Source organism: Diabrotica virgifera, chromosome 7 (genome assembly GCF_917563875.1).
Source record: "Diabrotica virgifera virgifera chromosome 7, PGI_DIABVI_V3a".
Lineage (NCBI taxonomy): Eukaryota > Metazoa > Arthropoda > Insecta > Coleoptera > Chrysomelidae > Diabrotica > Diabrotica virgifera.
The window spans coordinates 130,289,860-130,305,665 of record NC_065449.1 but is presented as its reverse complement, the minus strand read 5'-3'; the positions used below and the strand labels follow the sequence as shown (position 1 = coordinate 130,305,665).

At 31.2% G+C, this 15,806-nt stretch overlaps 1 protein-coding gene across 2 annotated transcripts in view; it reads left to right on the top strand.

The window, feature by feature from the left end:
• The first annotated feature begins 4,734 nt into the window (after positions 1 to 4,734).
• The window catches only part of LOC126888143 (1-acyl-sn-glycerol-3-phosphate acyltransferase delta-like), a 491,980-nt gene continuing 480,908 nt past the window's right edge, over positions 4,735 to 15,806 (top strand). For both annotated transcript variants that reach the window (XM_050656146.1, XM_050656147.1), the window contains exon 1: positions 4,735 to 4,944. In XM_050656146.1, coding sequence (XP_050512103.1) covers positions 4,750 to 4,944 — 195 coding nt within the window. In that variant the 5' untranslated portion in view covers positions 4,735 to 4,749. The remainder of the gene's footprint in view (positions 4,945 to 15,806) is intronic.

Here is a 15,806-nt window from a genome sequence, read left to right as displayed (position 1 = left end):
ATTGCAAGGTGTAGAATTCCTTCCCTTTCGTCTTCACTGCAGCATCCATATGACTTGCAAATTATAGAAGTCTTGGAGGTGTTACCATGAAAATGTACCAATAAGTTTTCAATTTAAAAATCTTTTAGTGATTTTTAATATTTTTCAATATTATTAATTTACTATTAGGATTGAAAACTTGCTTCGTCTTTCAATTGCCAGATGGCGCTTGCCACCTATTATCATCACTTTGGTTGCGATGTGTGGGAAAACCTCTCGATGCAATTTGGTTGGAGTATGGAGAACAGTGCCTACGTTTCTTCTGATGAAGCTCCAATAAGAGCAGAAAATCGCGGTTAAAGGAACTGGACTGCACTCCGTATTCTAATTAAAAAGTAAGATTGGTTTGCCTTCGCATTGCAACCGAATAAAAATGATACACATTTTTATTTTATTTTTCGTATTACTCCGTAGAGTAACCAGGTGCATTTTTCAGTTGGAACTTTGCCGGCTGCAGACGGGGGATGTGAATTGCAAGGTGTAGAATTCCTTGCCTTTCGTCTTCACTGCAGCATCCATATGACTTGCAAATTATAGAAGTCTTGGAGGTGTTACCATGAAAATGTACCAATAAGTTTTCAATTTAAAAATCTTTTAGTGATTTTTAATATTTTTCAATATTATTAATTTACTATTAGGATTGAAAACTTGCTTCGTCTTTCAATTGCCAGATGGCGCTTGCCACCTATTATCATCACTTTGGTTGCGATGTGTGGGAAAACCTCTCGATGCAATTTGGTTGGAGTATGGAGAACAGTGCCTACGTTTCTTCTGATGAAGCTCCAATAAGAGCAGAAAATCGCGGTTAAAGGAACTGGACTGCACTCCGTATTCTAATTAAAAAGTAAGATTGGTTTGCCTTCGCATTGCAACCGAATAAAAATGATACACATTTTTATTTTATTTTTCGTATTACTCCGTAGAGTAACCAGGTGCATTTTTCAGTTGGAACTTTGCCGGCTGCAGACGGGGGATGTGAATTGCAAGGTGTAGAATTCCTTCCCTTTCGTCTTCACTGCCGCATCCATATGACTTGCAAATTATAGAAGTCTTGGAGGTGTTACCATGAAAATGTACCAATAAGTTTTCAATTTAAAAATCTTTTAGTGATTTTTAATATTTTTCAATATTATTAATTTACTATTAGGATTGAAAACTTGCTTCGTCTTTCAATTGCCAGATGGCGCTTGCCACCTATTATCATCACTTTGGTTGCGATGTGTGGGAAAACCTCTCGATGCAATTTGGTTGGAGTATGGAGAACAGTGCCTACGTTTCTTCTGATGAAGCTCCAATAAGAGCAGAAAATCGCGGTTAAAGGAACTGGACTGCACTCCGTATTCTAATTAAAAAGTAAGATTGGTTTGCCTTCGCATTGCAACTGAATAAAAATGATACACATTTTTATTTTATTTTTCGTATTACTCCGTAGAGTAACCAGGTGCATTTTTCAGTTGGAACTTTGCCGGCTGCAGACGGGGGATATGAATTGCAAGGTGTAGAATTCCTTCTCTTTCCTCTTCACTGCAGCATCCATATGACTTGCAAATTATAGAAGTCTTGGAGGTGTTACCATGAAAATGTACCAATAAGTTTTCAATTTAAAAATCTTTTAGTGATTTTTAATATTTTTTAATATTATTAATTTACTATTAGGATTGAAAACTTGCTTCGTCAATATATTCTTGTATAATTCGAGAAAAGATACAGTTACGAATAAAATCGAGTACGAATTAATATTGTTTGCACCAATTTTGAAAAAATGTGAAAACGTTGAATTATCCACGTCCGTCCGTTTGTCTGTCCGTGAACTCAACTCCTTCGTCATTATACCGGGTAGAATGACAAACGAGGTGTCAAATGAAAGCTTATAATCCAAGGATGGTACTAAAGGTGAGAAATTTGACCTAGGCTGTCTGCCCGTCCAACCGCGAATATAACTCAGTATTATTGTTTGTTTGTTACGAATAATTATAATTTTAATAAAAATGATTATTTTTCCATGAACAAGTATTTTATTCAATTTATTATTTATATTAAGCCGTACTAGTTCGCTGAATTACTTTCTTCTTCTTGGCTTTTTCCCATTATGAGTTTGCCGTTTTCGCCTTCCATAGCACTCTATTCTTCAGTCGCCATCTCTGAGGTCTCTACCATAGTCTTTCCTATGTGAATTTTCCATTTTACAACAGGTCTTCCTCTCCGCGGGTCCCAGTCCAGTAATCTTTTCGGCCACCTGTGCTTCGGCATTCTACTTTTACTACCACAACTTTTTTGTAATTGAGCATTCTGCTTCTATTCTGTGTCATATTTCCTCTCTTCTTATTCTATCCTACCTGGTAATTTGTAGACACCTTCTCATAAACTCATTTCAACTGTTCGTATTTTATTTCGTATTATTGTTGTCACTGGCCATTCCTCCGCTTTTGTAGGGTACTATTCAGCACTATGCCCTGAAAAATCCTTTTTTGTTTTCTTTAGAGTGTTCTTCCACATCACTCCATGGAGTGCTTTCGTGGCTTGTTTTCCTCGTACTATTTTCATTTCTATATCTTTCATACAAGTGTTATCTCGGTTTATCATTTACCCTAAATACTTAAAAGTCTTACAACTCTTAATAGTGTCTTCTAAACTTAAATCAGCAACCAATCTGTAATCAATTATGTACTTTCGACTAGATTAAATTGGTTTAGACTAAGCTAAACTAGTTTATCCTGATATAAAAACATATACTTCAGGATAAACTAGTTTGGCCTGAAGTGTGCGTCTTTGTATCAGGATAAACTAGTCTGACCTAGGCCGTTGGCCTGAAATGTGTGTATTTATATCAGGATAAACTTGTCCTGAAATCGGGTTTGGCCGGTAACACATACACGAGTAAAGCAACTTGTGGAGCGGTAACGATTAATTTCATTTGGGATGTTAATGTGGGGGTGATTTTCACGATTTTTTTTCAAAAAAAAAAGATACTAACTTTATTTTGACCGTAACTTGTTTACTTATGCTAGAAACTTATAAAAAAAGAAATGAGATTTTTAAACATTTTAACAAAGTGCTTTTTCCCAGAAAGTGCTTCATTTTTTGGTAATATCACGTTGAAATATTCGATTTGGAATTTGACGAATATGAACCTATTTTTCATTAGCTACAACCCTGCTTCTACTAGTTCTGGAGACCTCATACATACACCAGTTTTTTTTAATTATAATCTATATTTTTGCTAAGTTTGTTTTTTTTCGATAAAATACTAACTTTTTGAGTTATTTTCGAAAGAGTGTCTAAAAACGTGTATTTTTTTGTTGAAAAAAAAAACATAATCACTCGCAAATAGCTCGAAAAATATTAACTTAGTGAAAAACAGTTATAGAACAAAAGTTGCTTAGAGTTAGTCAGTTTATCCATTTCCGGACTTATTTTGAACGTATATTTTTTCACCCCCGAGAAGAGGTGAAACTCACCTCCAAGGCCAAAGCACACATCGGCACAAAATCAGTTTTTTTCTTTGACATGTTAGCTATGTGTGTGCCATATTTTGACAATTCAAACGGTTCTTTAAAATTTAGAGGTTTTGCAATATTTTACCTTTAGTGAATGGACTATTTTTCAGTTTTATAGTTATTTTCCTAACAAGTGCAGAAAGTCATTCTTTTCCGCACGCGACTGCAGTTTGCCGAACGACGCGAATCGGGAGTTCGGCAAGCAGTCGAGTGCGGAAAAGAGACTTTCTGCAAGAGTTAGGAACAATATTTTTTCTAAGAGTCTCTAAAAAATTACCAAATCTTAATCAATTAATTTAATTAATATGAAAATACATACACCAATTAATTCTTTGACAAGGTTGTCAAAACCACACTTTCAATATAATTAGTTAGCATGACGACGGTCTTGGTTTCCATGACGATGATTCAAAACGACTGTTATTGTCTACCGAATTGACTTTCGAATATTATGTCAAAATAATTTTATTTCATCGAATTGTCGCGTTAATTTCATTAAAACAGGAACACAATAAGATATATTTCAAATAAATTAGTAAATAATATCTAAATATTAGTTTATTGCATGTATTATAATTACTTTAAGACCATATTAACATATCTAAATTAACACGCGTGCGGAAAAGTAAAAACCGCGTGCGGAAAAGTAAAAACCGCGTGCGGAAAAGTAACACGCGTGCGGAAAAGTAACACGCGTGCGGAAAAGTAACACGCGTGCGGAAAAGTGTAACTTTCTAAACTAAAATGCGTGCGCGAAAGTAGACATTTTTGCACGCTCATAGAAAAAATTGTTTATAACTCGAAAACGATCAACTTTAGAGACAAATTACAGTAGACCTTTTTTTGTTCCCAATGAAAAAAAAACCTAAAATATGTAATGTCTGTTCGGGCCGAAAAAATTGATATTTATTTATAATTTGTTTAAACATTTTTTTTAATAAATGTAGTAATAACTCAGCAATTACGGCATTTAAGTATAGGGAATATTACTTAAAAAATAATTAGTATTTCTTGAAAAACGGAAACATTTGAAATATGAAAGTTCATTAAATTTCTGAAAAACGGAAGATCTGACAACAATGCAAATACAACCATAATATCGGCTGCATCACAAGATCCTTACAAAATAACACCTATAAAAATTGTGTAAGCCGTTTCCGAGATAATTGAGGCGTTCCATACATAAAACTCACTCTGTATAAGTTTATGCTTTATGATAAATGTTGAATTCCCTAATTTGTTTCAGAATTGCAAAGCTTATGCAAAGAAAGTCATTCAATATATACCAGTTTTGGGTTGGGCTTGGAAATGCTCAGAATTCGTATTTCTAGAGAGAAATTTTGACAAAGACAGGAAAGTTATAAATAAACAAATTACCGAATTAGCCGAACATCCTGATCCTATATGGGTAAGTAAACTAGAGATTAATAACATAGAAATAACTAAGTGTTATTTCATAATATTAATGATTGCAATTAAATGTAAATAAATGATTTAATACATGTAAATATTGTATATACCAAATTTAAATAGCGCTATTTAATATTGATATGGAAAAATTGCTTGTGTATATTATTTTGTTAAGAAAATATACACGAATACATTTTTCATATTTCTAGAAACAACTTATGTATCCATAAACCTACATTTTTAAATCTAACATCAACAATAATGAATAAACATCGCCAGACATACAGATTTAATAACATAAAATTATATATGCATGGAAATAATAATGATATGCATGCAAATTGGTTTGTTAGTGTTAATGATAATGAATGTTATATTTAAATACTTCGTACCCCTTTGTTATTAGCTTTCTATATGGTTCTCGTTGCCTCGTTTTCTTCAATATATATATATATATATATATATATATATATATATATATATATATATATATATATATATATATATATATATATATATAAGGTAAAGAAAAAAGAAGTACTTTCGATGGCTAAAGTGTAAAACCTATTAAGTCGAATTTTATAAATTTTACAGGAGAGACAAAAAACTGATTACTTTTTTTAATAAGGCGTTCCCGTTTTGGTGTTAGCGATATAAAAAATTATAATTACACCTCTTTTTAATGGTATGCAAGTACATTAAATTGGATTTGATTTTTTAAAAAAAAATCGACTTACGAGGTTTTGTTGTATTTTTTTTTAAATAATTTTTCAACTTGCGATGTTTTGACATGAAAAGTATTATCTGGTTAAGGATTTTAATACAATATTTTGTTTAATTAGATGATTAAAAAATATTAATGAAACAATACGAACACAACTAAAAACTTTATTCGACAGAAATACAAAAAAAATAAAAAAAAGTTTGAGTTAGTGAGATAAGTTGTCGTAGAATAGCCTAAAATCTTCTGGAATATAGTTTTTTAATTCTTGAAGATGTTTAAATTTATCAGGCTTAATTTTTAGAGGAGCGTTATGCAATTGGGGTATATCCAAATTATCTTGAATTGCTCTTGTACGCCTTGGTAATGGTGTCCAATGGTCCTGGTATAATAATTTATACTCAATCGCACCATCACAACGGTATGCCAGTGCTCTAAGATCAGTTACTTTAGGATCTCCCTTAGTATTGCCAGGACGAATTGAAGAAAATGTTTTGATTACCGAGTAATCTTTAAAAAAGGAATAATTTAAGTAGTCAACTTCATAAGGATCTTTTGCCTTAGCAGACCTACAAATGTCAACATAGCATCCCGGTACATACACGACACGATTTCTAAGTTTACGCTCAATACACGCGTGAATCGAGTCACACTCCATTTGAGTATGACCCTTTTCTAGATAATATTGAAATATTTCTACACCTGATGTTCTTGATAAGTAAGAAAGAGCATTCGAAAGCGTAACATTTCGAGTTTGGTAGCAGCATCCGTCGCTGAAGCAAACAACGGATTTAGTAGCAGGAGATAAATTTCTTTTGATATAATCTATGATAATGGAAGTGAACTCGTTTGCTTCAACCCCACCTGAACCCTCATGCCATACATAGCAATGGCCTTTGCCAGTGGATAAATTATAGAAGCTATAGTTGTGAACATTTAGCTTCATTTTATAATATGCAGCTGATACTTGTAATCTTGGTGCTGTTAATATTGCCTGTGCATCCATAGTCAAAACAAGTTTACTGTTGTCCTTACTAGCCTCTTCTTTTAGTTTTTCCTTTTCAGCACGAGCTAAATTTTTTTTCTCCAAATGCTGCTGAAACTGTTCATCATTTATTTTGCCGACAGAATACCCAGTGCAAGTGTCGCACTGATCTTTCCTAAAAAATAAAAATTCTTGTAACAAAAAAAAAACGTTTTCTATTGTTCTGTATGCTTAACTTACTTTGGCTTAAATAAGGCTATACGTTGCTTATCGAGCTCCTGACGAAAAGTTGTATTATTCAGTTTGGCTATCTTTGCAGCCACACACTCATTGGTATAAAATTTGTATAGTTCATTAACGCTGGTCCACTGTGTATCTAAATACAATTTATTAGTGTCTTTCCTACAGTAGTGGCTCTCCATTTTTGGAATTTTCTCTAAAAACTGGATTAGAAAGGCTTTATCTTCGGATATCTTGCCTTTTCTTGAACTCTTTGTAGTTTGAATTGCAATGTTTTGTTCTCCTTGACTAATCCAATTTTGCACACTCCATTCGCCTATACCTAATGTTTGCAGAAACATTTTCTTGCATACCCGTTTTCGAGAATTAGATTTCTTAAGGAAAAAAATATACGAAGTACTTCGTTGCTTTTCTGGAGTAACTGAAATGCAATGAAGGTTTGTAAAATGTGAATTACGGAAACAAATTTTTATAAATACCTGTTCGATGATACTTCACCGGTTCTTTATCTACAAGGCTGGTAACATAAATTTTCTTCTGATTCCAGTCCAAATTTTTCCAAAACATATTGAAAATATTTTTTCTGTCGTCGTCTTCAAAAATATTGCAAAAAAATTTTAGAGATCTTTGCGAATTCTTACATTGACATGGAGGTCCCATCTTTCGCTCGTCTCGTTCAATTTTTTTATACTTGTTGTCATCTTTATCTAGTTGACAGGATTGGTATGATTCTCCCTTCATTCTTTTCAGTTTATTTTTATTTCGTTCCCAGTTTAAATAATTGACGTCAGATTTCCTTGATCTTTTTCTCATTATGGGCGATGTTACTGTTTCTGTCTCATTTAGTAATTCATTTAGCGACTGGTTATGTGTTTCTTCATCTGATTCATTGGACTCGGTTGATGCCATATATTCCGATCCACTATCTTGGAAAGGTTCGCTATCGGAATTTTCATCTTGAAAATTTGGCATATCAGTGGTTATGTTTACGTTATTTGATACCGCTTATGGTGGTTCCTCGACCACGCTATTAACTTCTTGAGGTTCATCTGAGCTGCTACTCTGTATTGTACTGTAAAAAACATCAAATTCATAACCAATAAATTATTAAAATATGAAATTAAACTAAATTAAGAATACCTATCTTAAAAATTTAACAATTATTTTAAGAACTCAATCTTCAGAAGATTGATAGTACATAGTTGAATTCATTAATAATTAATTTAACTATTGATAAGAACCTGAGTTCTTGAAACATTTGTCAAGATTTTAAGATAAGTATACTTAATTTAGTGGAATTTTACATTTCAATAGTCATAACAATCACTATAAAATTCATAACCAATATTTTCATAATCTATTTTATAATTCAATGGCATAACGTTAACTCTTATAATTCACGTTTGCATAAAAGTATTTTATAAACAATCATTATTTGCTTTATTGTAATTTACACCATGCCCTACTTTTTCAGTGAGAAAGAAAGCAGACTTAACCTCAAACGATAAATAATAATAAAAATATAAGAAAAAGGCAAAAAATCACTTATCCATCTGTATCAGCTTGCAACACTAAATTCAAAATTGTTTTTCCACGACTACAAGACATATTTTTCAAAACAAAACAACAAAACTGCGTTTATTCACAAGAGTGAAACACAAAACCTAAAAAAACACTTGCCGCATTCCGGTAAAACCTCACAACATTGTATTACTACATAAAATATCCGAGCAAATGTAAATATAAAAAACTCGTAAGTTCTACTTAATAGGTTTCTGCTTTACACTTTTTGCTAAAGAGTTTTTACTAGTTTTTGATAGATGTCACTAGAGGTCTTAAGTTGAAATAGACTTTTATGAGGATTTGTAGTTTAATAGATAGCAATATATAAAAATTATGGGTAAATTAATCCCGAAACTGGAAAATTTTGACTTACGAGGTTTTGCACTTTAGCCATCGCTTTGTTGACTTGTTTGGATAAAACAATTTTGATTTTCGGTGGGTTGGAGTCAATAAAAGGGCTACTAGAAGACTATTTTTTAATTACTCAAGCTTTCGAATGTGTTTACATTCATTTTCAAGAGCAGATAAAACTAGATTGGTAATTAAACTTGCTTACATAAATAAATACAAATAAGAGAAAAAATGTTAATAATCATCAAATGAATTCTTCCCAGACTGAATATTACAAAATAACTGCCAAAAGATTTAAATTTTTTGAATTTTGAATTTGAAATATAGATATTAAAATGAATTTTCAAAATTTGAATTTTTCATTTGAATTTAATCATCAAATGAATTCTTCCCAGACTGAATATTACAAAATAACTGCCAAAAGATTTAAATTTTTTGAATTTTGAATTTGAAATATAGATATTAAAATGAATTTTCAAAATTTGAAAATTCATTTTAATATCTATATTTCAAATTCAAAATTCAAAAAATTTAAATCTTTTGGCAGTTATTTTGTAATATTCAGTCTGGGAAGAATTCATTTGATGATTATTAACATTTTTTCTCTTATTTGTATTTATTTATGTAAGCAAGTTTAATTACCAATCTAGTTTTATCTGCTCTTGAAAATGAATGTAACCACATTCGAAAGCTTGAGTAATTAAAAAATAGTCTTCTAGTAGCCCTTTTATTGACTCCAACCCACCGAAAATCAAAATTGTTATATATATATATATATATATATATATATATATATATATATATATATATATATATATATATATAAAATGATGTTGGATAATCGAGTACAAATATAAAAATAAATAAGCAAAATCATTGGCTAATACTCGTAAAGTGAATGTGAATTTAGTTGGAAATATATAAAATGATGAAGGGTCATCATTCCATACATTTAATCATAATATTACATCATCATTAACCTTGCTCCTGTAGTAATCCTTTTACAAGTTAACAAACAACTTTTTTAACTTGCTACACTATACTGACGAAGCCCAAATAGGCCGAAACACCGGTGTATATAGTTGCACAGAAATGTATGGAATGATGACCCTTCATCATTTTATATATTTCCAACTAAATTCACATTCACTTTACGAGTATTAGCCAATGATTTTGCTTATTTATTTTTATATATATATATATATATATATATATATATATATATATATATATGAAGAGGGCGAAACACATTTCTGAGAACTGGTGTTTGGATCTTTGATTCTATTCAGAAAATTTTTCCCAGCCCGAAATAGTGGATGTGTGAGTTATTCGTAAGGGGATTTTTCCACATTCTCTATTTCATTTGTTTGATTTTGTTACGATTGGTCGGTGAACCAACTTTGTATCTTTTGATCACTGAGTGTGTTAGGGGATTGACTTCTTTTATATATATATATATATATATATATATATATATATATACAAGAAATACTGGATATTAGTGACTGTCGATATAAACAAACAACTAGTTTATTAGGGTTGCAGTCAGAAGGTTGGCCAGGATGTTAAAGAAACACTCTTTTGACTTTTTGTCTAGCTTTCGGAATGGTTTTATTCCTTTTTCAAGACTCTGTAATATAGATAAAAAGAAATATGTAAATTTTTATAAAATATCACAATTCGTCAGTTCAACTTACTAGTCGTTGAGATTATTTAAAAGCTTTATGACCCTCAACAATACTAACACAAACATAGAATACAGAAAATAATGGACAAAATACATTCTAAAATTTGGTAAGGATGGTAAATTTTTATATTTATTCTATGACATCTTTTGATGGTGTGTTTTAACTCTGATACATAGAGAACAGAAAGAAAAAACAGTCAGATTAAAATGTAATTAGGTGTTTTTAATATTGTATTTATTTTCAAAAAACCAATAGGCCCATACTGGGTAATTTTTATTTTTAAATCTGTCTTAATGGTATGCAACCTGTTATGCACACAGATGTATTGTGTAGTGCATATGTATAAGAAATATTTATTTTATTTTTGATGTTTTTCCAGTAAGTAACAATAAATATTGCTCAGTTTATCTATGTCAGACTTTTTATTTATGCAAGACTTACTGGATTTTATCAAACACATTTCCAAGAAAACACGTTTTGAATGGTTTGTTTCTTTGGCCAAAATACATGAATCTTCGAAATTAAACTCATGTTTCAAAGTTAATGCATGTTCTGTAAGTGCACATGCATTTATTTTATTGGTTTTTATATCACTACGATGTGAGATCACCCTACTGTGGAAATTGCGAGATGTTTCCCCGATGTATACGTTGTTACAATTGGAACACGGTATGGAATAAACAACATTCGAAGACTCTTGTCTTGTGAAGGGATCCTTTGTTTTTGAGTATAACTTAGATACCGTTTTCACGTTCCTAGTTGAAATTTTTAAGCCATTAACATTTCTGAAAATGTTAATTAGCTTAGGTGTCAGAACTGGAATGTAGGGCAAGGAACCAAAAGTTATTTTAGGTGGTATTACTGATGTGTTGTCGCTGTCTGTCAATGTCAATTGTCGGACCTCATTATTATGAAAATTTTGTTTACCAGAAAATTGAGAAGGAAAAGGAGAACCGAAAATGAGTTTATTTAAAAGCCCTATGGGATATGAGTTCTCTAGTAGTATAGATCTCAACTTTTTTAGTCCCTTGTCCCTGAAATCAATGTGCGACAAGTTTGTAACCCTACTTTTTAAGGCCAAAACCAAGTTTGTTTTCATCCTAGATGGATGTTGAGAATGAAAATTTATGAAACGGTTACTAAAACAAGGCTTACGATACCACTCCGTCCTCAGAATGCCATCACTGCCACGATGAATAAGCATGTCCAAAAAAGGAATCATACTATCAGCCTCCCTCTCAACTGTAAACTTTAGGTGTTCACATTGGGCATTGAAGGTGTTTAAAACATCAGATACTTTGTTTTCAGGGACCGACAAAATCAAATCATCTACATATCGCTTAATAAAAGGTATGTGAAACGGTATCTTTTCTTTACAAGTTGTTATAAGTTCATCCAAAACAAAGTTACATAGGATGGGGGATATTTTGCTACCCATTGGAGTGCCAAAGATTTGTTTAAAAAAATTACCATTGAACAAAAAGATGTTGGAGTCAAATATGAACGTTAAGATTCTTATGAAATCCTCTAAACTGATCTTGGTATGCAGAGAAATGCTGTTCCAGTTGTTTTTGATGCTGTTAAGGATAGCATCTAGTGGTAAGTTTGTAAACAGTGACACAACATCTAAACTAATCAATATATAATTATTCGGAACTTTAACATTGTTGATGAAGTTACTAAACGTGAAGGAATCTCTAATATAGAATTCATTGGATTCGTTGTAGGAAATTGTGAGAATATCTGTGAGGTGTTTAGCAAGTTTACTATTGGGAGCATCAATTGAAGAGACAATAGGCCTCATTGAAATAGTGGGTTTGTGAACTTTAGGAAGTGTATAAAACCTGGGTGCAACTGGTTTCACATACCTTTTATTAAGCGATATGTAGATGATTTGATTTTGTCGGTCCCTGAAAACAAAGTATCTGATGTTTTAAACACCTTCAATGCCCAATGTGAACACCTAAAGTTTACAGTTGAGAGGGAGGCTGATAGTATGATTCCTTTTTTGGACATGCTTATTCATCGTGGCAGTGATGGCATTCTGAGGACGGAGTGGTATCGTAAGCCTTGTTTTAGTAACCGTTTCATAAATTTTCATTCTCAACATCCATCTAGGATGAAAACAAACTTGGTTTTGGCCTTAAAAAGTAGGGTTACAAACTTGTCGCACATTGATTTCAGGGACAAGGGACTAAAAAAGTTGAGATCTATACTACTAGAGAACTCATATCCCATAGGGCTTTTAAATAAACTCATTTTCGGTTCTCCTTTTCCTTCTCAATTTTCTGGTAAACAAAATTTTCATAATAATGAGGTCCGACAATTGACATTGACAGACAGCGACAACACATCAGTAATACCACCTAAAATAACTTTTGGTTCCTTGCCCTACATTCCAGTTCTGACACCTAAGCTAATTAACATTTTCAGAAATGTTAATGGCTTAAAAATTTCAACTAGGAACGTGAAAACGGTATCTAAGTTATACTCAAAAACAAAGGATCCCTTCACAAGACAAGAGTCTTCGAATGTTGTTTATTCCATACCGTGTTCCAATTGTAACAACGTATACATCGGGGAAACATCTCGCAATTTCCACAGTAGGGTGATCTCACATCGTAGTGATATAAAAACCAATAAAATAAATGCATGTGCACTTACAGAACATGCATTAACTTTGAAACATGAGTTTAATTTCGAAGATTCATGTATTTTGGCCAAAGAAACAAACCATTCAAAACGTGTTTTCTTGGAAATGTGTTTGATAAAATCCAGTAAGTCTTGCATAAATAAAAGTCTGACATAGATAAACTGAGCAATATTTATTGTTACTTACTGGAAAAACATCAAAAATAAAATAAATATTTCTTATACATATGCACTACACAATACATCTGTGTGCATAACAGGTTGCATACCATTAAGACAGATTTAAAAATAAAAATTACCCAGTATGGGCCTATTGGTTTTTTGAAAATAAATACAATATTAAAAACACCTAATTACATTTTAATCTGACTGTTTTTTCTTTCTGTTCTCTATGTATCAGAGTTAAAACACACCATCAAAAGATGTCATAGAATAAATATAAAAATTTACCATCCTTACCAAATTTTAGAATGTATTTTGTCCATTATTTTCTGTATTCTATGTTTGTGTTAGTATTGTTGAGGGTCATAAAGCTTTTAAATAATCTCAACGACTAGTAAGTTGAACTGACGAATTGTGATATTTTATAAAAATTTACATATTTCTTTTTATCTATATTACAGAGTCTTGAAAAAGGAATAAAACCATTCCGAAAGCTAGACAAAAAGTCAAAAGAGTGTTTCTTTAACATCCTGGCCAACCTTCTGACTGCAACCCTAATAAACTAGTTGTTTGTATATATATATATATATATACAGTTTTTGGTTATTGGGTTATGCAGCAATTGATAAGTGTATATATTTATATATATATATATATATATATATATATATATATATATATATATATATATATATATATCGCACCATCAATGCAAGACTATCACAACTCAAAAATTGCAATTTTTTGTTTTTTATGAATCTGTAATGGTAATGGATAGTCTAACATAATGAAAGAGTATTTTAACTCAAAATTTAATATAAGACATTATTAAACAATATTAATGTTAAGTTATAATACTCTTGCATTATGTTAGACTACCCATTACCATTACAGATTCATAAAAAACAAAAAATGGTAATTTTTGGGTTGTGATAGTCTTGCATTGATGGTACGATATATATATATATATATATATATATATATATATATATATATATATATATATATATATATATATATATATATATATATATATATATATATATATATATATATATATATATATATATATATATATATTGACTGCATTCCCCAAAATTATTCATTTTGTATTATTAACAGTCACTACATATTAATAATCATATATATATATATATATATATATATATATATATATATATATATATATATATATATATATATATATATCACTTGTGTTAATGTTGTGAATGTCAGCGAGGTCCACACAAGGCATAAGATTTATTTCTTCCCCAAGACACAGAAACTCTTGTCACCTACAGTTCATTTTAGAGTCATTGAACATGTTAGTCTACTCGACTTTAAAGAGTCTGGCGATCGATGGTACGCTAGCCCAATCCGTAACGTTTGTTGTTTGTTTAATTTAATCCCCACTTGCCATCATCTAAAGAAAAATAAAAATAATTTTTTTTTGATATGATTGTTTTGCCTCACTCAAGGAATCATGGTTGATTTCTTGTTTAATTTATCGAAAACTGAATATTCTATCCGAGTTTTCTCTTTTCGGAGGAGGCTGTTATAACATTTATAAAACCAGCGGAAATATAAATATATTAATTTATATAGTTTTTACAATCCCTTTCTAAGTAAATCCAAATATTTTTGTCAGTTCTTTATAGAAATTCAAGTCGAATAAAAATTTCTAACCCGCCCCTGAACTGTTTCACAATATTAAATACGCCGTTACATTCTAAGAAGAAATGCGTGTTTTGGAAATCGAGGTAATTTGCCATGCGTTCTTCTTGTAGCAAAAATTGCGTTTTTGTCATTTAGAATATTCTAGTGTGACAGAATCAGAAAGCAGTCATTGGCCTGTTCAAATGTCGCGTAAAAATCGTTAGTCGTGATTGGCTACGACGAACGAAAATACGAAGTTGGTACGACATGGGTAGGAATATTTAGACAGAATCGCAAAGAACAGGAGTCTCAAAATAGTTTTTGACCGATAAACATGTCAAAAAGTTAGATTCTAACCGGCAATTTTTTGTTCCACAAAAGAATTTCCAAGTTAAATTTGGGATCTATTAAAGTTCTTTTGGTGAAGATATTTAATGGTTTGATCATTTGATAGTGTAGCAGTTCTGTTGATTAGTGAATTATTGGATTATACGCTTTTGTAAACTTATGTTATGGCGTATCTAGTCCTTTGTGAAGCCGGTGAGCTGTTATGAAACCTTTATCGCTGGTTATAATAATATTGGTTATGATTACATGGTAATGGATTAAACCTAAGTTTCCTGGATTAGAAAACTAGAGGTAAATTAGCATTTTCCTGTTTGTTATGGTATAATACCTACATATCCACCATAGCAGTGGAAATTTCCAATCATCCGTCGAGTGACGTATGGTGACGTATAAGTGATCTGTCAAAACTTTCCTATGGTGAAGTAATGTTGTGACAGATGAATATTTTCAAAGTTTAAGGTATAGTGACTATTTTAATCATAAAATTTGGATTC